Below are 24,828 nucleotides of genomic sequence, written 5' to 3' on the forward strand. Positions count from 1 at the left end.
CATACATACATACATACATACATACATACATACATACGTGTACATACATACATACATATTTAGGCATAGGAATTGCAATTGCTGCAATTAGAGCTGGTTTTATATGGCAATGCAAGCTTGTATCTGTTATTTTCAAAAGATGTTAATACATTTGAAACTTGAAATGGGACATTCTGCATAAATGAGTACTTTTGCTTTTGGTGCTTTTTGATTACATGCAATACTTTTGTAGGTTACTTTTTAGTCTACATTGCGAATACTGGACTTTTATTTGTAACAGAGTATGTCTATATTGAGTAAAAACAATTTGAGCACTTTTTCCCCCACCACTGCCTGAATCATATCATAGATATATCTATCTATATCAAATGGCAGTATATGGCCTGAATTGCCTCAGGCTTTGCCCTCTCAGTGTGGAATAGAGGTTTTGTTTTTGCACCCATGCCTGCAGTCCTAACGCGCCTGCGCAGAGCGCTACCTCCGGAGCTCCGTGCAGTGGCTGACAGACAGCAGGCTGACCGACCGGAGAAGAGACAGCAAGCTGTAGCCGCTGTTGTTGCTGCGGCGCCGCGGGCATCCACTCCACGCTGCGTGTCCTATCCTGGACGGAGTCGGACTGACAGCAGAAAAACGGAATATCTTTGGGGGGGAAAAAAACAAAAAACAAACATATTTTCGTTGAATATTTTCGACTCTTCTTCCCCTCGGTCCACGAATTGAAAACCGGTAAGTATCCGCTGCTTTATGCCAGTTGTTTCTTCCCGTGTTGAGGAGGGATGAATGAATGGATAGAATGTCCCATGCACTGTCTGTTTGTCTCTGTCTGGGTCAACTTCACACTGCTGAACAGTGTGCTCGCCGCCTCGCTCCGGATTTACCATAACAATGTTGTGCACTTATTTTAATTACTGTATGTCTCGCTATAGTAACGAACTGTCAAGAAATATATATATAGGCTGTATAAATATTTTTAATGGTAACTTCGAGTGATTCGACTCAACGTCCATGCCACATGGAGCGAGGTGCCTGTCTTGATGCTGATGATAAAAAAGGGCCAAAACCGACACATACACTCCCCCCCCCCCCCTCCAATTAGCCAATTAGCTTTATATGAGAAATATTTGAAGAAAAAATAAATTACATACTCTCCGTACGACCGTACCAGCAGTGTTAGTGTTATTTTTTGTTTTAAAGTTACAAGTAGGCTATTTTAACAGGTAGACTAGTGTTGTTGCAGTGCCTGCGTTTATTGGACAGAGGCAAACACTGGAAGTCAGTTACATTACTGATATTACCTAAAGTAAAACTGAAGCTCGTTGTATAAAAATACACCACCTTGAATTGAAACACTTTGCCCGAAGCTCATAGCCTATAGCTTAAGATAACGGTTTCGAGTTAATAATTAGGCTATCAATTAAGCTATGGCGCGTCTGCAGTCAAGATTCATCATAGTTCCCATTTCCAATATAGTCTCACTAAAGTTGTGTTCAGTTCAGTTGGACTCAAGTCACGCAACAATAAGTGCCTTCCAAATAAAACACACCAACCATTAATAACGTATAGTATAGAATAGCCTAGTCTGTACTAAGTTGTTCCTATATCCATTTTAAATAGAATTACAGGAGACACAAGTCTGCTGTCAAAACAGCTCTATAAGTGTGATAAACAAGGGCCCGTGCTGCATTGTGCCCACTGAATGTGCTCTGCATTATTTCCACATTTGCCTAATCCTGATAAACATCATCTGTGTCAGATTTCAACACCGACACTGCAGAGTAAGCATCAGGGTGCACAGACTGTAGCAGGTGCTTCTGTCTATGGAATGTAAATAGAAACTGTAACCTGAAACTAATTTACCCCAAGTGCCAAGTCTTCTCGGGACAGGACCAGCTAAAAGTGTTGACGAGAATGAGACCCTTGACTTGTAAATGGGAATCAAATGTGTGACATTTTTGCCCAATTAGTGTTACTATCCCTTACCCGTTCAAAGATATGAGCTCCAAAATGATGTGCAGTGTGTGGATTATGGGATGTGCACTGTGCACACAGTATATGAGGGATGGAAAGTAACTTTAACTGGTGCTTGCATGATGTAGGAGCATCAATGTAAGAAACCCGTTTCGTTTAATGGCTACAGAGATACTGTCCCCCCCCCCAGCCCGCCCGCCCACCCACCCGCCTGCACACACACCCGCCTGCCTGCACACACACACACACACACACACACACACACACACACACACACACACACACACACACACACACACACACACACACAGAGCTGGTTAAACATTTTGCCTCATGCTAGATGCAGAATAGATGAGCCTCAAGCTAGATGCAGAATAGATAGTAGATACACCATAAAAATGCTAATATACAGCATACGATTTGTGAAAGTGACAAACGGGCTTCACAGTTATGTTAGGTGTGTTCATATGCTAATTGTGATGCGATTTCAGATCAATTGCTCCAGCCACTGAGGAGAAACGCTGTTTCAGACAGACAGACAGACAGACAGACAGACAGACAGACAGACAGACAGACAGACACTCACTCACTCACTCACTCACTCAGACATTCGCAAAATTATAGTATAGATAGGTCCTGTCTGTAAGGAATACATACACAAGTGTTGTCTTAAGTGCAAACTGAAGGCTAGTAGCCTACAACAGCAATGTCAAAACGAAAAGTTTTGCAGCACAAGTTCTGTTTTGTTGTTACAGTTTCTGCTTTTATGTCTATTGTTTTGCTATTAGTTTTTTTCTGGTTGTAGATATGCACATTGCTATATCCTCAGCTCAAGCATTTTCATGCCCAGGGCGTTGTTGTTCCATGTTCCATGTTTTGGAATGCTAGCATGATATTGGACTCTTTTCATAGACATGTCATAGCAGGGTAAAGACAGCTGCAGCTAATTAAATCAATAATGACTCCTTTTGATTTAGGTGTGCCCCAAGAGAATACAATGACAATAGTTATTATTGTCTGTGTTTTGCACTGGTACACCTAAATCAAACTAACACGTCAACTATTCATTTGATTTAATGTCGCTGATGTTTTTACCCTTTCGGTCTGTAAAAATGTAAAAAGTGAAACCAAAGGCACTGCTTTCCCCTCCATGTACTGTATACAGTACTTGATTCTAATGCTGTCTCTTGCCTTTCATTATAAGTATATCAGACAATTAACCAGCAATGAAAAAGAAGGATATTTTACAGCCAAATAGACAACATTTAGAAAAGTATACTGTCTCTAAATAAATGTATTACCTGCCATAAGACATTTTCAAATTAAGATCATATAGACAAAATGATGATTTACATTGTTTTCTTTCCATGTTGTCACTAATGTACCATCCCACTCCATGACACCAATTAAATCTCCCTGCTCCCTCATTTGGCTCTGGAACTGAAGGTGGTTTAGTTGCTGCCTGGGTTTCACTCAGTTGTCTTGTTGTAAGGAAGAGCAGCTGCTAAAGGTACAATCCATGGAACCCGAGCATATAGTATTACCTTGCCTGATGCCATCAGCCAAGCCATCTCTTTTCTCTCTTTGCAACTGAATCTCTTTGTCCTTACTCTTCTTTACCTACACCACCCCATGCGTCAGGAAGGAGAGAAAGAGGGAGGAAGGCTAGCTCAAGTTCACATTGCACTTCTGTATAAAACCCAGAAAGTAGCCTCATTTAGAAACACTGACGACAACAGAAAAAGGAACCCAGCTGCCTGTCTTTGACTTTGCACCCTTGGAATGAATGCCTTTCCATCCCGGAGACAGTGTTTTTTATGAGCATCCCCAAGGGCCTCCCTCCTCTCCTAGCCGTTTGATGTGCTCTGAAAACCGAAGCTTAACGGGTAGATGAATCCCTAGACCTGTGTGTGATGTTTGCATTATCATGCACCTGAGCCAACTGCAGCTAGCAGTGTCAACCTTCATGTGACAGTTCCCCTGTGGTGTTCCATAGAAGGTTCAGTGTTGGCTTGTGGGTTTTTGTTTTGCAACAATATGAAAAAAGTAAGCTTTAACTTTCGAGGGATATGGCTCTTTGCTTTTCCCTTTACAGAGAGAGAGAGAGTACTGCAGGGCTGTGTCTTAATCGTTTTCGTGGTTGCAGGGTTGTCTACGATCGTTTTTGGTCGTCGCTGGTGTTCAGTGCCGAGGAGATAAATAGGCCCCACTGTATTGTTGTCAACTACAAGGCAAATCCCACGACAGCACTGTCACTCCCTCTTAGATCTCTCTAACATATCTTTTAAGTGCTGCACGCACGGCTCGTTGAATGTAAGAACTCCTTGTTTGAGGCTCACTGAAATTGACCTGCAGAGAGAGAGAGAGAAAGAGAGAGAGAGAGAGAGAGAGAGAGAGAGAGATCTCTTTATACCAACAGGGACTGAAATATTAACATAGGCATTTCTGCGCTGGCAGCATAAAGGGATAGCTCTTGCTTCTTCGCATGCTGACACATTTGGCAGGTAGTGTAGGTCTCTCAGGGAGGGGCGCCCAAGGTGAGGAACAGTTTGTATGAGAAATATGGGAAATTATTAAAGAAAAGGAAATTACCGGTAGGTAAAAACCTGGTAAATGGCTGGACGATGTATGATGTATGAAATGCTAGAGTGCATTTCATTTGAATTTGAAATGACACTCAGCGAGTGATAAAGTTATCCAGGATATTATATTATCCAAGAGCAGCAAAATATTCCTTTCTCTGCATGCGATACGTTTGGAATGAGCTGAGTGGAAGCACTGTGAATGAATGCCTTCTGAGGAAGCTGAGGACGTAATTGAAGACCCCTGCATGCGTAATTGAAGACTGTGGAGCCGCTGCAAATGGCCCCTGGTGACCTAATAGGGAACTCAATCGTATAGGAAGCAGAATCATTTTGAAAGAGCAATGGCTAATGGGTAAAGTCCAACACTCGGCTGGCCGACCAGTTGTGTTCTTCCTCAGTCAGTGACACAGTCATACTTTCGCCTTTATGGTTCTGGCCCTATAAAAATTGGTTGGTCAAAAATGTATATGATCTTAATTTACTTTCTTAACCTGTCTGGTGCCAACCCCGAGTTTCCCGAGTTTGTTTTGATACCCCCCCTGTGCCAACCCAGAGTTTCCCGAGTTTTGGCCGTTTTTGAAGAAACGTTTTTGGACCTCAAAAAATGTATTAGGCATGATCGCGATCGCGAAATTGCATGTTTAACCCCCATACCAACCCCATCTTTCAATCACTTGCAGCCATGTTTGTTTACATTTGAAGAAAACATAATGGCTGCTTTCTCATGAATGCCTGAACAGATTTCCAAGCGGATTCTTTTGTTTGAAAGCTGTGAACAGCGTGCACACACATGGTGCATGATTAGGCATGGGCGTGCATGATCCGTGCACTATGAATTACATGGAAGATTTAATTGATATAAACATAAGTGTAACAAGCTTGCATAAGAGCTTTTAAAAGTAAATACATATTTAATAATTTAAAAAATTGTTTAATTTAACAATTACAAACAATAAAATAATATAGTTGAGGCAAATAAATGATGAGCGAAAATAGAGTTAAAACGATCAATAAAATCAAAGTCCATCTTCTCCTTGCAAATGTTTCTAATTTGACAGCAAGCATCTTCAGACTGTCCTCCACAAGTGATGCACACACCATGGTTTGTGCCTATGTAGCTTGATCCATGTACAGTAGCTTTCCACTTTGAATCACCAGGGTCTGGGTTCGATACAGATACTGCCAACTCAGCATATGAGTAGCAAAAACAAAACTCTGCAGTCCGGTACTATGGTAGTGGGCTTCCTCTGGATAACTAAGTACACAGATAAGAGTCCATTTTAAATATTCTGTAATGCAAACGTATATATATCTCTTGGGGGGACTGGGGAGAATTAGTCTTTTCCAGTTGTATTTGTAAGTGGCCACGCAGTTAGGTGTACAGGGAGTACAGAAGGGGACTTTTAATGAACATTTCGATCTACTATAGACTGTTGTGCTAATCCACCCTCCTGTTTCTCACTATTTGTCTTCCAATTCTTGCTATTTTACATCTTTCTCTGTTTACTCCTTCCACTTCCACTTCTAGGCACCAACCATTGCTGTGTGCAGGGCAGGCAGCTACAATGAGCTATTCTTAGGTAGAATGGGCTTAAATATTCAACTGATATACTGTAGTGTAGCATAGTTCACAGTCACAAATCTGTTGCTTAGTCTATGTCGGTACTCGGTATATTTAACATTGACAGAATTCTTTAAATCCAGCCAAGAGGTAATGATCTGTGAAAAAAAAGAACTTTAAAAGCCAAATTGCGCACAGAGATTTGGAGAAAGCATTCCCTCTGGGCAGGTTAACAGCACTTGGAGATCGGCTACCACTAGTGAGTTATTTTCTTTCCAGTAGCGCTGCTGCTGCTGCTGCGGAACCGTACGTGAACTGTTACCAGAATGAGCTAGATTCCTGAGTCTGGAAGGAGGAACAGCATACATCCAGAGTCAGAGTCACTCCTAATGAAATACATTAGTTCACTTGCTGTTGCTTCAAATAGGCCTCATCTATAATAAACTAACTGAGTCAGTTGAATGGAGTTAGGAAATTGCCTCATGACCCATAGAGGTGGTTGGCACATGGTGGCACTGAGAGGACATAAAAACTAAAAAAAAAAAGAAAGAAAGATTTTTTTTGGGTGATGCATGTATACAGTATAGGGCCAGGTATAGGCAGTGGAACTTCCTTTAAGGTTTTTGTAGCTTGTTGTAGAGATATAGGCTAAATTGGCTATGGTTTGCGTGAGCTCAATGGATTCAGAAAATTCTCTTTATGACAAGATCCCCCTTGGTTGCTACTTGCTACCCTGTGGCTTGTGGTTTTGTATTAGTTTTTTGCATTTGTTTTTGAACATAGAGAACATCTACAAAAGTGTGGTTAATATAAATATTCAATAGAAGACATGCGGCCTGACGAGCGACGCTGAGTGTCACATCGTCGCTCCCATAGACTGACAAGGCAGCGGCTACGGAAACAAATTTGTGTTCATAGGAGATGAGATGTCGGCCGCGGCTTGGTGATTGGCTGAACCAGAGGTAGGCCAGCGCAACACATTGGCTTCGTAGTGTGCAGGGAGGACGAACGGGGAGGCAGGGGAAGGGGTTAGCCACATGAACCAGCGGCTTGCGGTGAGTAGCTGAAGTTGAATTAGTTGAAGTTGCTTGACACAGGCACCTGTCAATCATTCTGACCACATGAATTAAGTAGAGTTAATGTATGTCATCACGCATGACGTTTTTGTTTAGAGGCTGTACTTAGGGCTGTAATTGTCTTGTTATAATACACAAACACAGGATATTTTCACTTTTTTTTTTTAGGTATGGCCATATCATAACTACAGATATGCTCTAAAAGTGAAAAACGTATTTTCATTTCACTACGTCTTTAAGCTTTGTATGAGCAGCTCTTCCGATTCAGTCGCTTGGCTCTCACCCAAGAGAATTGACTGTTTCCCGACCCACGACATATGTTCAATATAGTTTTTAGATTGTATCAGTGTAATTCTTCAGTGTGTTGATACTTCAGCGTAGGTACAACTATAGGCTGTATTTAGTTTTTTCTTGAATTGAATATACTCTGTCCAGTTACACATACTGTTCCCCCACTGCTGGAACCCTAAGATGCCATGGCTACACGGAGCTGGATATTTCATATATCCAGGTTTTTCAGATATCCACATAGAAAAATATCTAGGTCCACACGTTGCTGGATATTTCATATATCCTGGTTTTTCAGATATCCACATAGAAAAATATCTAGGTCCACATGACAAAGATATCTAGGTCTAACAAGCACACACACAGTAAAGTCTTCAGAGATATCCGGGTTCCATGTCTACATGGATCCAGTGAATCGGATATATTTCAATGTCTTCACTTATTTATCCGGTTTAAAAAATATCCAGCTTTGCGCCCGAAATATCCAGCTTCATGTGGCTGCAAGCCCCAACAGCACAAAAAAATGTCTAGGTTCAGAAATATCCAGCTCCGTGTAGCCATGGCCTAAGTGGGATGTGTTTGGAGAGGAGGATACTAACGGATTGCTTGTTCTTTCATGCATGGGCACATGATGTCTCCATTACCTGGCCTAGACACAGTGAGAGCCATCTTCCATAGACATGGCATGGGAGGCTGGGAGCTACAGATTTAAGGCTTCAAGCACACAATTGTTCCTTAGTTAGATTAACTTTTAGTTGTTTCCAAATTTTATGCTTTCTATAGTCCTGTTAATGTGAACCTTTCGGTTATATTTTGAATAGATGCATCATTGTCATTTGTCAGTCCTCGTTAGGGGATTAACGACTTAAAATGTAAAATCAGTTAGTTGCACTTTTGCAGAAGTCATTGCTTTCTCTCTCTATAGGCACATGTTCCTGTTGCATTGTCCCAACAGCTCTGAAAACATCCTGAATGTTGACCTAATCCCCATACTTAATGGACCCTTTGCTAAACCCCACCCCAAAAGCGATTGTCCAATCCTAGCCTAGATAAGCTGGCATATGGTTTGTCACTCTTCCATCACCTGTCATAGATTGCTGTCAATGTTATTTCGCCTGCACACACACAATCATTTGCAACATTAATAGCAAGAATAGGAATACCACGATAACGCGATGGTGACTATGAAACATCAACAGATTCCACGTACCCAGAAAATGGTTGAATATGTGGATTCTGACCCCTTTTCCCAAGCTGAAATCTCCCTTTAAACTGCAAGGCTGCATGGCTGTGTTGTTACACATACATAGCTTAATGTCGGGAAGGTTACATGACTCATCTGCCCAGGGGATAGCAATAATACTAATCACCGTAATCGTAACAAAGGTGTAAATCATTTAATGAATGTACAACTCTGCAGTGATCTGATGCTGATGTGTTTGTGTTGACATTGTTTTTTTTGTTGTTGTTTTTTTCCTGTTTTTTTCACAGGTTTTTGCCGGTCCCCCCCCCCCCCCCCCCCAAAAATACAAACATTTGGGGGACCTTTACAGTTATGTTATATAGCAAATTCATACCACAGTTGTTGTAGTCAACATCGCATATTCAGACCCTAAAAACACATGGGCGCGTGCACATGGGCGCTTTGGCACGTATACACGGATATCCAGAGTTTGTTGAGGTCAGTGTCGTGATCTTCATATATGGGGATCCAGATGATGATAGTCAGCAGTCTTGATTTGCAAATTAATTCTGTCTTGGCCATATATGGAGTGTCCATATATGGGCATTGCCAAATATGGGCATTCCCATATGCGCTTAATATTGATGACATTGGGATAGGGATCTCCATATATGGGCATAAAAGGGACAAGGACAGAATTAATTTGCAAGTGTGAGTTTTTCTCTGTGTGCTGCTTCAAAAACATCTTTTCACTTCCTCCTAAGCAAGGAAGTGACACGGAATTGTCTGTTGCCAGATTTTGCCAAAGAAATAAGCCCAACAGAAGCAACTAGGCTCAGTTTTATTACTTTACATTTACATGTAATAGCAGATCAGCAAGCTCACAATGTGAGCTTGTATATTTGCTATTTAAAAAATATTAAGGAAGAAAAAAACTAAAATATTTTGAATATTTTTTAAACATTTTAACAACATAAATCTGTGTGGAGGTCCCTGGCAACACATATTTTCAGGTGGGGGTCTGCGACTGTGGACATATATCTTAATCTGGGTCCTTGATATGAAAGGATTTGGGAACCACTGCTTTAAAAAATATTAGAAAGTAAGGCAGCCCAATAAGCAACAACACTTATTTTTTTAAAAGACACAAATTGCTTATTATAAGCAGACATGGCAACACAGGTTAATTCAGAGCCCAGAGCGCCAACTACTGACGCCAACCACTTTAATGCAAGGACACAGGAAACCAAATGATGTTTTTCAGGCCAGCTTTTTCAGCCTCCGACTCTTTCAGGATATGAACAGGAAGCTGGGGGCGGGGCCAGGAATATGGTGAATACTCACCTGACATTCACAACCTCGAGCTCCGGACCAACATTCCCCGCCCAGATATCTTGGGGTGAGGTGCAATAGGTCCACTCCCTGTGTCAGCCAGGAAACACTGCCCAGAAAGGGTGTACACTACGCATTCTGAGCAGGTGTTACCCACCCATGCACTGAGAGAGTCAAACTCGTCTGCTTATTTAGCCAAATCACGAATGTTTTTAATGGACCTGTTAGTCAGGGCTGACTGAACATGTTCAGGCGGTTGTTACTAGGAACAGTTCTCTGAAGATGACACAGGGCTTATTGTCACCCAAAAGTGCCAGCATGTGGTCCATTAACCTGAGACCAGGCAGAGTTATTGTCAGGCGTGCATGGATTCAGTCAACCGAAACACTTGCAAGAGATAAGTCTTTAATGTAGTGTACTGTCTAGTTATGGGGCATCTGTAATCAAACTCATACTCTGGCCATGGTAGAGCTGTTGATTGAAATGATGATGTGTGTTGTCTGCACTGACATCCCTCAGTGCACAGTGAGTCTAGGCTGGGGTGAATCATGCAGCAGCAGTGTTGCTCGCAACTCTAGCAGTATCTGCGAGATTGGGTTAATCCACATCATCTGAGTAAACGGAATCACCCGAGACCGCCGGGCAAACTTTGTAGTGTTTGTGGAAACAAACATTCAACATCATACTCCACAACTTATTGGTGCAGCCAAAACACGTAACAGCACAGTGAGAGCACATGTACTGTACTTTTATAACCTTATTGTTTAATGTAGTTAAGAAAGTCAAATTAAAACCAAGTTTGAAGTGAGCGCTGGTGTGTGTGTGTGTGTGTGTGTGTGTGTGTGTGTGTGTGTGCGTGTGCGTGTGCGTGTGCATGTGTGCATGTGCGTGCACACGTGCGTGCCCGTGTGTGAGTAGTAGCAGTTCATTTCAGGGTTCAAGTCACTCTTAGGAGTGTGACCAACGCTCAAAAGAATAGGAAAGTGTGAGAGACAACAAGAACAGATTTAGCAACACCGGCAGGTGATAATAATGTGATTATTATTATTATTATTATTAATATTTCATTTTATTTTACTTTCAGAATTGTTTTTGTAACCCATTTTTCACCCGGTGCCAATTGCCTAAGCCGTAATCCTGGGCGTTACTCTCCCTCTGCCAGCCTTTGGAGTGCCCTGAACTGCATGAGCTCATGCTTCCTCCAATGCATGAGGATTGAGCAGGCCTCTTCTTATCACCTGACAGGGGGGAGTTTCCCCGGTAGGACGTATTCCAACCAGTTCCTTTATCCTCTGTCAGGCAACCTGGCTGACCAGGGGGAGGCAGTATAGAGACCAGGATTACTGCACGTTTTTTGTTAAGGTACCTACTACCTACCCTTTCACCAGCCCCACCGAGGGTATGGGCACTGATGACGCGAAGGAGAGAACACGCCACCAGCGCACACAGCGTTCCCGGTGGGAATCGAACCCGGGACCTTCTAGCTGTGTGAGGTGACAGCATTACAGACTGTGTCCCCGTGCCCCTATCCTGATTATTATATATATATTTTTTAGATTTGTTTTGGGGCTTTTATGCCTTTATTGATAGGACAGTAGACTGACAGGAAATGGGGGGAGAGATGGGAAGTGACACGTGGCAAAGGTCGTCCGGATCGGGAATCGAACCAGCGACGCCGCCAGGCATACATGCTTATGTGGCAATGCCTAAGTGGTATATGCGCCTGGACCAGTAGGCCAGCGGGCGCCCCTCCTGATTATTTTGTATCAATATTGAGATGACAATTATCTATCACGATTATTCACTACTGAACATTTATGCTAAGTACAACGTTTTGAATTGAAGTTTAATTGGTCCTTATTAACCTAAATTCAGTGTAAGCACTGTTTTCACTTTTATTTTTTTTTTTACATTCCTGCTAATTAACTCATTCTGTGCCAATGACTGCTTATGACGGTTTTTTTTCAATAGCCCTGTGTGCCAATGACGGCTTATGACGGTTTTTGTGTTTTTTACATAGAAAAAAAAAAAAAAAAGATTTTCATTTTTTTTTTTTTTTCTAAAGATGTCAAAATGACCTGAGATCAGAGAGATGCTTTTCTCTGTTTGTGTGTTCGCTCCCTCGTTTAGCTGATTGAGAAAATGTGTGTTCATGTGTGTCCATTCTAGTGGATGGACACTTTTTTTCATTCAAACAGCTCTATCTCTGGAACCATTTGTCCGATTGCCAAAATTCTTTTTGCCCCTGAATCACAACAACTGTGTCTGTTTCTGTGGGGAAAATTATTAAATTATAAAAAAAAAATCTTTTTTTTTCATTGCATAGTAAAGAAAAACATACAAAATCTCGGCACAGCTACCTTGGAGCCATTTTGGCATCTGGCACAGAATGAGTTAACACAGCTTCAGTGAATCTTCTCGTTATAGTGAGTCTTTCACTCCATTCGTTGTACTTGCATGATGGCGGTGAATTAAACTCTTGAACCTTGTTTTATAACACAGGCTGGTATTAACATCGCTTTGAATGTGATGCGGAAATCTCCCGCATTATAAGTGTTGAACATGCAGGAATCAATTAAATATAATCCCTGCAATCCGCTCTGAAATTCAGGCCCCCCAGGCAGTAATTTAGGGTGCTTGATTTGCATTTCAGCTGAGCGTTCTACTGTAGGTGCAGAGCACACATTTTAAATGTCACTAAAAGGTTTGATCATGTTCATTTAATTGTGGGGAGCCAAAATCATGATTAAAATTGTATGAATTGTGCAGCTACTGCAAGGACTGCAGAATTAATGCAGTTTTTGGTTTAAATACAAAACAGGATTCGAACTGGTTGGAATAACGTGTTCCTTTCACGCGCTACGTCCATCCCGGGGAAATCCCCCCTGTCAGGTGAAAAGAAACAACTTGGACTACTCATGCATTGAAGGAAGCATGAGGTCAGTCCGTTGTCTCCCCAGGCGCGGCAGAGGGAGAGCAGAGCCCAGGATTACATAGGCAATTGACACTGGGTTAAAACGGGTTGCAAAATCGTGGGATAAAATTTATAAAGTTAAATACAAAACAGGATAAACAAAAACAAAAATAGAACATGATTTGTGTGGTCTAAGGACACTGAAGGACAGAAATATTGACGAAGTTCTGCTACCCAATGTGTCCGTCTAATTAAAAAAGACAACTGAAATGTTGAGATTGTCCTTGTTCTTGCACTCATGCACACAATTGCACACGGATGCTGCCTGCCTTTAGTAGTGGATGGGGATCAAGAACATTGTGCTTACTGCACTGTTTTCAGTCCTACATCTCAGCACAAATCTATCAATGCGTTAATGAAGGCCTAATTCTTTTCTCGTTCCCTCCCTTTATTTTTGATTACTTTTAGCTTCAAGCTGATGTGTCCTAACAAAGCAGCTGTTTTAAAGTGGGTTGAGAAACGATGTCACCCAGCGTGGTTCAGTATGGCTTCACAAAAAGGCTTCTTTAGTAGGGTCTGATTATCTCAGCTGTGGCTTCCTGACGGGGGTGTTGACTGTACGCAAATAGTCATGCAAATATCTGGCGCGGTTTACGGACTGAAGAGACTCATAAAACCTGGCACCAGATCTTGATATCCTATTATTCCAGTACGTTTTGAGTGAAACATGGTCAGTTGATCTACTGTTGTCAGACACTTCTGCAGGTAACCAACCATCACTTCATGATACCCTCCACCGTCCATTTGAAAATTTGCAAGGGGATGATTAAGTTTGTGTTCTGCCCCTGTCTGTTTGCTCGTATAAGTCTGTCGAGTCTCCGGTCTCCAATTATCACTTCACCAGTCACGATCTCATCTCTCTCTAATGAAAATGTGTGTTCATCAACTTGTCTGTGAAAAAAACAACTTGTTAATTAGGATCTGCTATGTCCCATCATCACTCAAGAAACGCTTCTCAAGTCTAAAAAACGTGAGGGGGGTGCTAATTCACATTTATTTTTGGTATTATTTCACAACTCATTTTCACTTGTGTGAACTTCTAGTGCATGCAGTTGTTGACATAACTGCTTCTTTTTGCAGCCCAGACTCTGTATACTATAGGCTAAGTATAGCCTAGGCCTCTGTCAATGTCTTCCTCCCAGTTTTATCAACTCATTTACCCCTGTTTTGGCTTAGGCTATAATAACGGGGAACACTTAACAGTCTGGGAGATTACTATGGTATTTCTGAAAAGTAAACCATGCCCATAAGCACAAGTGCTTCCTGTTTGAAAAGTTTATACCGTGTTGCCTCATCTGTTTCCCCTCCCAAAACAGCCACGTCCCCCTCCTATACCAGCTGTGGTCTACTTATATAACATTTTATAGTTAGTTTTACTGGCTCTACTGAAGAGTGAGACGTGCATGCCTCTGAAGAACACCAAAACACTACTTAATGAGAACACGGGAAAAGAAATAGTCTGTGTGCACACACTCCTTGGCTGGCAAACCACAACCTCCAGCCCTGATTTCTCACATGGCCCTCTTCTAGCGCCACCATGAGGCCGATTTTTGCAAAACACATTTTTGGACACTGCTCCTACAAATTGTGCCCTAAAATCACGCAAAGCGGTACACAGTATCTCTAAAAAGTTGTGTCATCAACATGGATCTGTCCCATTTCCCATATTCCCTCCTGATTGGCTACGATTGCCTTCTAAAGTTTGTGTATGCAACCTGGCAGTCGCTTATCTCCCCATTAGAGAGTCTTACTGGTATACTGTAATCTGGTCTATGATTGTCTTCTTGCCTGGATTAATCAGCCTGGATTATGATTTTGAGCCTCTCCTCTCTCACTAAAGATGAATGACAAAGCTTTTTGCATAAATACCTAAAAGAAAATTGCATGTTATCACATTTTCAAAATATATAAAACGTCTGTATGGTTGATTATGATAACCCAATACAATTGTGGAGTTGCTCTCTGCAAGATGTAAGGTTGTATTTACTGGTTGCACCAACAGCATACAGGTATATGAGCCTATCGTCATATCACAGTGTTCATCATCATCTTGAATAACATGGAAATTAAGTAGATTTTTAGCAGTTCTTTTTGGTATATTGTCGTATAAAAGTCCTTTATTAAAATGTTGTTGATGTCAACATGCAACAAGGGGGTAAACTCAAAATAGCTAAATTAAATAAAAATGTACTAAGCCTAAGGAGAAATATTTCAAACAAAAGCCAAAAGCCTCACATCATGTTGTAGATTCTACAACAGCAGTGGCTAGAAGGATGTTACGGGGTCGGGGTATCATTTGAAGTCATCTGCTAACATAAAAGCCCAGCTCATAAAAGTTGCCTGCAGTAAAAATGACCTAAATAAACATAGCCTAAAATAGACCCCTCCCTGGGTTCACATAACCTTCCCCAAAATGGAGTACAGGGCAGGCTTTCAAACACTGCTGGACCTGAGTGATGTTTCTGTTTTGAATACAGGAGTTGGAACATGTGTTTTGAATGACTTTTACGCAAAAAGTCATAAAGCACCCTGAGTGCACACATTTTTAGTAGTACTGGCTGGTCCCAGTGGAAAATGGACCCCTGACCCTGGCAGTAAAGAGTGCTACAGGTTGTAGTCCTAAAAAGGCAGAAGTGAGTTTGCAATGTGTTTTCTGTGCTTTTTGAGCGGTGGTAAACCGCTCCATAGAGTGGCTGTGCGTGTGTCTGTAGCCTTTTTCCTCAGCGTTTTGCCATAGCAAAATGTGTGTACGTAGCATCATGTTTGTCTAGTGATGTCTCATATGTCTTATGTCTGTAGCCTTTTTCCTCAGCGTTTTGCCATAGTACATCCTAGACTCAAAGCACACGGCGGAACACATATCGCGGTCTCTACCACTGGTTAGTCTGAAGACGTTATGCAAGCACGACCACCGCTCACTTCACATTGGGTGTGATTTTTTTTTTACCATCTTGGGATTTTTGATTAAATTAAGGCTTACGTTTCTGTGAAATTTAAAACCTGTATGTGCTCTTTTAAACATATTTTCTGTGGTTAAAACAAAAAGTGTTGATTTAACATTGTCTTAAAGGACAAGTCCGGACTAAAATAACATAGCCTTTTTTTTCAGTACAGTATATTAACTCATTTGCTGCCAAAAACGAGGAACCCGAGAATGTCGCGATGTACCACCCTGCCACGCCCGAGGAACCCGAGAATTTTGAAAAAAAAAAAAAAAAGAAAATCAAATTTTTTTTTTTTCAAAAACATTTTTTTGACCCCAAAAACGATAGTAGGCATGATAGCGATCGCGAAATCGCATGTTTAACCCCCATAGCAACCCCATCTTTCAAGCATGGCAGCCATTTTTGTTTACATTATAGGAAAACATAGTGGCTGTTAACTCATGAATGCCTGAACGGATTTCCATTCTGATTTTTTTGTTTGAAAGCTGTGAGCAATGTGGACACACGTGGTGCATGATCTAGGCATGGGTGTGCATTATCCGTGCACTACTGATTACATGGAAGTCTATGGAGACTCATGGCAGGATTGGAGTACGAAGGTATTGTTAAATGGCAGCAGATGAGTTAATCGCAATACCCAAATGACTGGTACCCAAATGACTGGCCATGAGGTCTATTTGCAGAATTGCCCCTGTCATCCAGTTTCTCCAGCAGCCCCCATCATAGAGTCAGGCCCGGCAGCACGAGGGGGGGCAACTGGGGCCGAGCCCCATCACGCAGACCCCCCGGCCCCATCAGTGAAACCGGCAAATACTCGAAAACAAAGGCGAAACACAAATTCGCAACCATTCTATCGGTGAAATAATATCTGAATTATTTTGATTTAGGTTCGATAACGATTCAATTTGTAATAATATCAGACGAAATCGATATCCTACCGATAATACCGTGCATCGCTATTACACACGCATACATGGCTTAGTTGTCCCATACAAGCTGCTACACTTGCTACAGTCTCTAACTGGCTTTGTGACAAGTCTTGCGAGAAGTGGAATGGATGTGATTTCAGCCCACGTTAGTTTGTTTAGCAGATTATGGCGGCTCGTAGGGATTTGAGGCATTTTGTTCAAAGCGGATCACTCCTGCTTGGTTTAATGACTATAGAGATACTTTGCGCCTATTTGTGTAATGTTTGGACAAAATCTGTAGGAGGAATATAAAAATAAATGTTTTGCAAAACCCAGCCTCCTGGTGGCGCTATAACAGGCCCTTGAGCAACACTGACTTATTTTAACTGATTGGTCTCTCACAATATCCACTCCCATGCAGTAATGTTTTATATGCCACAATTGTAGAGCCTCTAAACACTAATCAACTTTATTTCCTCTACTTAACATTGCATGTTACAACTTGCGAGCATTTATCTTCATGATTAAATGTTTTTGGTTGGCAGAAAAAAATAACTGAAAAAGAAAAACAGTTTTATTGTTTCCCTTCTGTCTTTAATTTATTGTTGTTTTTAGTGGTTAGCAAAGCACTTTGTAACACTGTTCACGGTTCAGAAAAGTGCTGTATAAAGTTTATTATTAGTAAATGCTTAATAAAACAGAGCATTCTGCTTGTAGTGTGGATGACTTTTCACAGGACAGTTCTTTTTTTAAACTGCATTGTCTTTTTACACCATGCTGTGCTAACCATCTGCCAGTGCTGCAGTGCCGTGAAAGTCCTTAAAAAGTCATTACTGTATTCATAATTATCTTCATGTTATCGTCTCTCCCTTCAGGGATAAAGAGGTTATTAGAAAGCGAGTACTGTAGATAAGGCTACTACAAATTGTGTAGTATAGTCTCTATTGTTTTACATGTTGTGTCTGTGTCATGTACAGTATGTATGTTGTCAATTCATGGGTATAATATGTGCACTCTGCAGCATCTGCCACTTAATAAATTATAAATTACATTTACAGACCATAATTATTGTACTTGGTTCCTTATAGATTTTGGAGCTATGTTCTTTATATAAATTAGGGTGGTTATATAGTAATGGGGATGTAGCTGTATAGAATATATAGATAATAAGAATACAGACTACAGAAAAAAGCTCCCCTTGAAATTTGATTTAAAAAATATAATAAGTCAACTAACTCTGCTGAATCAAAATGCTGCCAGAATATACCGACAGTAAAACAGTAGCAGCAAGGAAACATGTTATCTGTCATTGAGAACAAGGTCAAGGTGACAGAGAATCCAATTGATGCTCAACCTGATCCCACCGTGTCCCCTGGGATTTCATACAGGAGCAATGTGCGTGCATGCACACACACACACACACACACACACACACACACACACACACACACACACACACTTAGATCTAGACTACCTCATGGGAGCAATTTGCTGCATTCCCAATAACTCTCTTAAATTTCAAGGTAATCTATTTCTTTTAGCTGAGCGTCTCTTAGGAACAATCTTAATTAAAACTAGAGAGAGAAAGTTTGTAGTAGCCTGAGTAGCCTGATTTCAGACTCGGCTCACGCTTTAGTCTGACACTGTGCCCTATTTTGGGCGATTTCTGGAGGGGAGGAGGGGGGAGGTATTTTGATTTCCCTAAAACCAATCTAGTCTCCTCGTGAGCACGTCTTCTGATGATGACAAACGGGAAAAACGGGCTGCGGTGCGGATTGGTTATTCCTTAAACCCACCCCCACTCCTCACGCTCATTGGAGGAGACACAATTTTGGGTCGGGAAACTGCCGATTCATTTACTCAACTCCAGACCAGAGAAACAGTCCACTCTGGTTTGGAACCAGGCTAAGTCTGTAGATTAAACCCTATATACAGTATGTCCCAGAGCGTGAATAAAAAAATAAACTATAAAAGGCTGATGTGAAAAATGCAAGGAAAGGGTTTTTCCTTGGCCTCTAGGGAGTGCGCTTACAAAGTTTGAAACTGATCGGTGGAGTTATAGGTAAAACCACAAATTGGCCTGTTATAGCGCCACCATGAGGCTGATTTCAAAAATTTGAAGTGGCATTTCTTCCTCGGCCTAGTGGGAACGTGTGTGCGCGATTTCATGTTAATTGCACTCTGCGTTTGTGATTTGAGGCATTTTGTCCAAAACCGACCAATCTTACAAACTTTGAAAGCCAATCTCAGCCAATCAGGATGGAATATGGACAATCAGACAGATCCATGTTGATCACATGACTGTAGAGATACTGTCTACCGATTTGCGTGATTTTTGGACAAAATCTGTAGGAGTACTGGCCAAAAGGTAGTTTTGCACAAATTGGCCTCCTGGTGGCGCTAGAACAGGCCCATGTGAAGAATGTGGGGCAGAGGTTCTGAATTAGCATCCAGGGAGTGTATGTGCTCAGTTTGGCAGCGACCGGGCCAACGGCTACTGAGATTAGGTGGTAACAAACAGCGAGGACGCACACACAGACGGACGGGCGGACGCAACATACGAAAACATACTCTCCCCCATGCCTTCGGCTGGTGGAGACAATAATTATGTAGAAATGAACAGAATGTAGACGTTTTAGTTTGTTTTCTTCTATTTGTGCACAGGCGGTGAATCTCAGTTGAGTCCCATCTATTCTACACTGGACCTGAGAAGCCGACTGACGAGCTAGAGTTGACTGCATGAAGAGGCGGAGTCAGGGGACCAAGGTCCTGCCTTAGACCACTCCCACTGACACGCCCCTCCACCACAGACATGGTAAGTTTGCTGTCAAAGTTCCATGTTTGCTTGCATCTGTGTGCTTCCCCTGTGCAGTAATTTTTTTGTCATTGAGCACCTTAATTAGAGGAATGCTAATCATTTATTTTTAAATTGATCACTGGTCATTTTCTTTTAAACAAATTGTATTCTGTTCTATTCCATTCCATTGAATAATTTTTTGTTGATCTGTGAATGAATGATACATTTTTGTTAAGTAACATGCTTTAATCCAATCAAAATGTAATCCTGTATTCTTACACATTGTATTATCATGTTCTTCACTGATAGAGATCCTTTTACGAGCGTCTTTTACTGGTGCTCTAACCATGGTATCGATGATCTGCCTTGATACCAAGTAACAGTGTTGTATTCCAGGCCGGCTTGTCAGGCTGTACCTAATGTCTGTATCTGGCTGCACCCACACTATTCTTAATCTTGCATTTAGATCTTGTTAATGGTGTGTGTACGTGAGTGTTATGGCTATTGATGCTGCCCACACTCACCGCTACAGATCCAGTGAATGCCCCCCAGCAGTGCGGCAGGAGATTAGCTAGGTCGTGATGGATGACCCTCGTAGCTCCGGCACAAGCTCCCAAGACTCTGGCCTATGAATTATTAAAGCGCCATCATAAATAACTCACCGTAATGAGAGGTGCTTACTCGCTGCAGGCAGAGAGAGAGGGAGGGTGAGGGGAAGAAGGGTTCAGCCTGAGTAACTGTGTTACTTGGTTGCACACGGGTATCTATCGCGTGCACTGAAAATTGCTGATCTACAAGCTCAGAGATGCGTTGTGAGCTTGTCAGCTCTTTTCAGTGTGCGACACTGACGCGCAATCTCTGTAAACATGAATCACCCGTTAAGAAGGAGAGGAAGCTGAAGACGGAAAAGACCTCAGAGAGAGAGCGCGCGCGAGAGAGATAGATGTTTGACCTTGGACTGAAAGCCTCACAGGACGCTTGGCTTGGCATACAGTGTCAGGCTTGAGAAAACAGACACAGAGCCAATATTGCATGTCAGCTTCTTTTTTTTTCTTCCCCCCACCCCTTGGAGAGATGGGCTTTGTCCTTAAGTACATGTCATAAATGTTAATGTAAAACAGTGCTGTAGTGAAGCCTGCATGTGAGACACTGGCAGATTGGCAGCAGCACAGGTCGCTTCAGGTGTTGCTGTCATTATGCAGTGTAAGATAAGTGTTTCAGTCTGACACATCGCAACCAACACCAGAAGCCAGCGTTCTCATTTTGCTGCAGAGGGAAGGAAGTCGAGGAAATAATACTATACAACAAGCTTTGTGCCGAATTAACAATGTGCCATTGAAGATCAAAGAAACTGCTTTTGCGGTTGTGAGTCAACAGAAGGGCAGTTTTCAGTCAGGACTCAAGTTGCTCCCCAATCATAGCAGGGCCCTTAAGTGAACATCAGCAGTCTTAAACATCATTAATGCATGATTAATGATGGTTAATCTGGTTTTTAATCTCCCTAGTAGCCCCTCGTAACCTTGCCTATAATAAGGTCATTGCCAAGGACAGTCTCTTATTGCTTCCTAATGACATCTGAGTCTATACTGTGTGGGTGACCATCTTTTTTTTTTTTTTGCACCAATTATAAACTGAATTGCACTCTCAACCCCAGAGGTCGTTCAGGTCGTTTGCCAGCGATGACCGGCATGTCATGGCCAAACATGCCAGCGTCTACCCGTCAACGGAGGAGCTGGATGCTGTGCAGACGCTGGTGTCCACTGTGGAGAGTGCTCTCAAGAGGGTCTCTGATTGGATGGATAACCTCAACCTTCCCCCAGGAAAGACCACCACCACCACCAACAATAAAAATGACAGTGATGACTCTAAGGAATCCACCGACAACACCAAGTATGTAGCACTCATTTGATATTTCCTTTATGATTGTTTGTTTTGTCTACGCTCCCTCAGCAGATGGTATTTTAAAACAGTGGTTCTCAACCTTTTCAGGCCGCGACCCCCCAAAATAATCTATTTTAACTGGGGACCCCCCACCCTGATTTGCACTAAGAGTTACATTTTGTATAACACGGTTCTGTTGTGAGAATAGCAAATCTACATGCTCACAAGCATGTAGATCTGTGTGTCATTTTAGAGGTATTAAAATGTCCTTAAATTGTCACTTTAGAAATGTGCAGATACCCTCTATACACTTAAACTTTATGTTGCTTTGTTTACTGTTGAGTGAGAAAACAATGTTGCACATTAAGTTAATCATCCTGGGACCCCCCAAAATCATTTTCCCGACCCACAGGTTGAGAACCACTGTTTTAAAACATATCCTCAAACAAGCCAAACACTGTACTGGCTAAGAAGAGGGTAAGAAGAGAATACAGCTAGGCCTGCAACTGTCAAATATTTTCTTATTGATTATAATCAACTAAATCTATGAGTATCATTAACCGTTTAAGTCCTATTTTATTAAAACATGATCTAGTAGTCCTTCCTCCCAGACTGCAAATTGTTGCATTTTAAATGTAAAATAAATGATGTTTTGCATGATGTTGCTGTTTGCTAAAGTTCACTATAGGCGCTTATTCCCAATGGTCATTCATTGGGAATAATAATGGTCATTCATTGGTGGTGCCTGGCTCGTGAAGCAAGGCACCACACTACATTTTCAGTGCCTCACGTCAGGAAATAACTAGATCTGACCGTGCTTCAGCTGAAATAGAATATCAGGGGAGTGGAATTCATACAAATGTTGAGAAATATCACGCAACATAAGTGGAGGAGGAATCAAAAAAAAATCGTAGCAAATTTGCTATTAACAATTAATAGCCTAGATACAATAGCAAGTACATTAGGCATACCTACCAGGCCACACTTAATCATTTTCATTTTAGCTGTCATTTTGCTGCTGGTGGCAAGTGCTAATTTGACACCCTGAATGTCATTTCCGACAGTGCGGGGAGCGAGTCTGATTGTGGCACTACTTCTCCGCCCACCCACGGGCCTGAGAGCTCGTCAGTGCTGTGTGGTGTGATGCGTGTAGGTCTCGTAGCCAAGGGCCTGCTGATCAAAGGTGACACGGACCTTGAATTGGTTCTGATGTGCAGAGAGAAGCCGACCAAGCTGCTGCTGTACACCATCAGTGCCAACCTGCCCCTGCAGATCCAGGTACATGCACACTTAGGGCTGTCACGATATGACATTTTACATGACGATTAATTGTCACTCAAATAATTGGCAAGTAACGATTTAATTGTGTATTTGTCGTTGATAATTACATTTCTGTTTGGCTTTTAGGCTTTGAAGTTGCATATGGTAGATATTACACATAACCTAAATATACAAATACATTACTGACATATTTGACAACTTACTACTTAAAAAATAACATTGATAGTGGAAATAGCCGATCTACAAGCTCACAACGCGTTGCGATGCGACGCGTTGTGAGCTTGTAGATCTGCTATTTCCACTATTTCTGACATTTTTTAACATTCGCGATTATGACGATTATGACAAAATAATTGCGATAATGTCAAATAATCACGATTAGACGATTATGTAATAATTGTGACAGCCCTATGCACACTCCGTCCACGCACACAGTAATACACCAGCTGTGCCAAAGAATGTCCAATGCACTACATTCAAAACTAACAATGAAAGCAAAGCACAGCACTGTAAATGATCTTAAGAATTGTATGCATACATACTGTATAAAATACAATTGTTTGAGCATACTTCAGTGGAATGTCTACAGTGCCAAACAACAGATTCAATTAAATTCCTATGTGCAGCAAGTATACAAAGATTTTAGTTACATACATGTCAACAACATTTAGACAGTCCACCGTATACAGTACAGCAGGGTTCCTCAATTAGTTTTCCCCAAGGGCCGAATTATGTCTAGGGTACCAAGCCGGGTGAAAATCTTGTATGTCCAAAACCGTTCATTTTGCATTTATCATTTAAAAAATGATTTAAGCTAGTGAAAACAGCCGATCTACAAGCACACAACGCCTCGCAGTGCGAGGCGATGTGTGCTTGTAGATCTGCTGTTTTCACTACTTTTGTGCGACGGCCTTGCATGATGAAGCAGGGCTTTACTTTGCGAAAGAACATACAAATTTGGAGATACGAGGTGTCCACCCGACAACGACGATATACTAGTGTTGTTGCTGCTCTTATACCACCATTATTACTGGGGTTGGTTGGTGGGGGCCAGACAGTAGCCCCCCGCGGGCCGCAAATGGTTGTTGCTGCTCTTATACCACCATTATTACTGGCGTTGGTGGGGGCCAGACAGTAGCCTCCCGTGGGCCGCAAATGGCCCGCCGGCCGCCTATTGGGGAACCCTGCAGTACAGTATATAGTACAAGGCATCACAAACTGGCACTGCATTCAGTGACATTCATGCTTTAGACAGTCAACTGCGCATAATTACTCTACATATCATTGCTGTCGGTAGGAACATTTATCTCCATATTTCATTGTTGTATGTTTTCTCATAAATGGGAACCACATTTCCTGAAAAGTAACAGTTTTGGACTTTTGGTCTGCCCGACAACAATGTTGGGAAATGAGAATCAACAGTGGAAGAAGCTGTGTGACGGAGGATTAACATGTACTGTACACCATCACCTCAGCTCAGTCAGCTCACCGTCGGTGCACGATCAATAGTAGGGAGCATGAGGGCTCAATCAGGGGTGTCGCACCATATTCTGGGCCCTGGGTGCAAGGATTCACTGCGGGCCCCCCATGAATGTTCTTCATATGGGGAGGGGGTTTAACCCATTTAGACTGGGGACTCATTAGTATGCATTATGTTGTGCTTTAACTATTGAAAAATAGAAGATCTACAAGCTCACAGCGCGGCACCGAGTGCCGCGCTGCGAGCTTGTAGATCTGCTATTTTTGAAAAATCATCTTTGAATATTTCAAATCCTTCGTTTTGAAAAACCTATGTTTCTATGTCAGTGGTGCTCAAACTTTTTCATGTGAAGGACCCCCAAAATGATATGTATTTGGCCACAGACCCCCTTCTCAAAATATTTTGTTCCTGGGGCCCCTCAGAAGCAAAGTTTTAGTTACAAATGTCCGCTTTAAAAAATACATCTATTCAAAGATTTGCACACATTTTTCACGACTTTTCAAAAATAGCAGATCTACAAGATCTTTCAATAGCTAAAGTATAAAATAATGAAGGCCCCTCCACCTTTG

At 41.8% G+C, this 24,828-nt stretch overlaps 1 protein-coding gene across 1 annotated transcript in view; it reads left to right on the forward strand.

The window, feature by feature from the left end:
- Window positions 1–441: 441 nt before the first annotated feature.
- Window positions 442–24,828, forward strand: part of LOC308295471 (spermatid perinuclear RNA-binding protein-like) — a gene marked incomplete at both ends in the record, with an annotated part of 54,401 nt that continues 30,014 nt past the window's right edge. Inside the window, 3 exons of the mRNA XM_080738521.1 lie at window positions 442–543; window positions 21,272–21,507; window positions 22,620–22,776. Coding sequence (XP_080594647.1) covers window positions 442–543; window positions 21,272–21,507; window positions 22,620–22,776 — 495 coding nt within the window. The remainder of the gene's footprint in view (window positions 544–21,271; window positions 21,508–22,619; window positions 22,777–24,828) is intronic.

Source organism: Nannobrachium achirus, assembly GCF_963921795.1.
Source record: "Nannobrachium achirus genome assembly, chromosome: 12".
NCBI classification, from domain to species: domain Eukaryota; kingdom Metazoa; phylum Chordata; class Actinopteri; order Myctophiformes; family Myctophidae; genus Nannobrachium; species Nannobrachium achirus.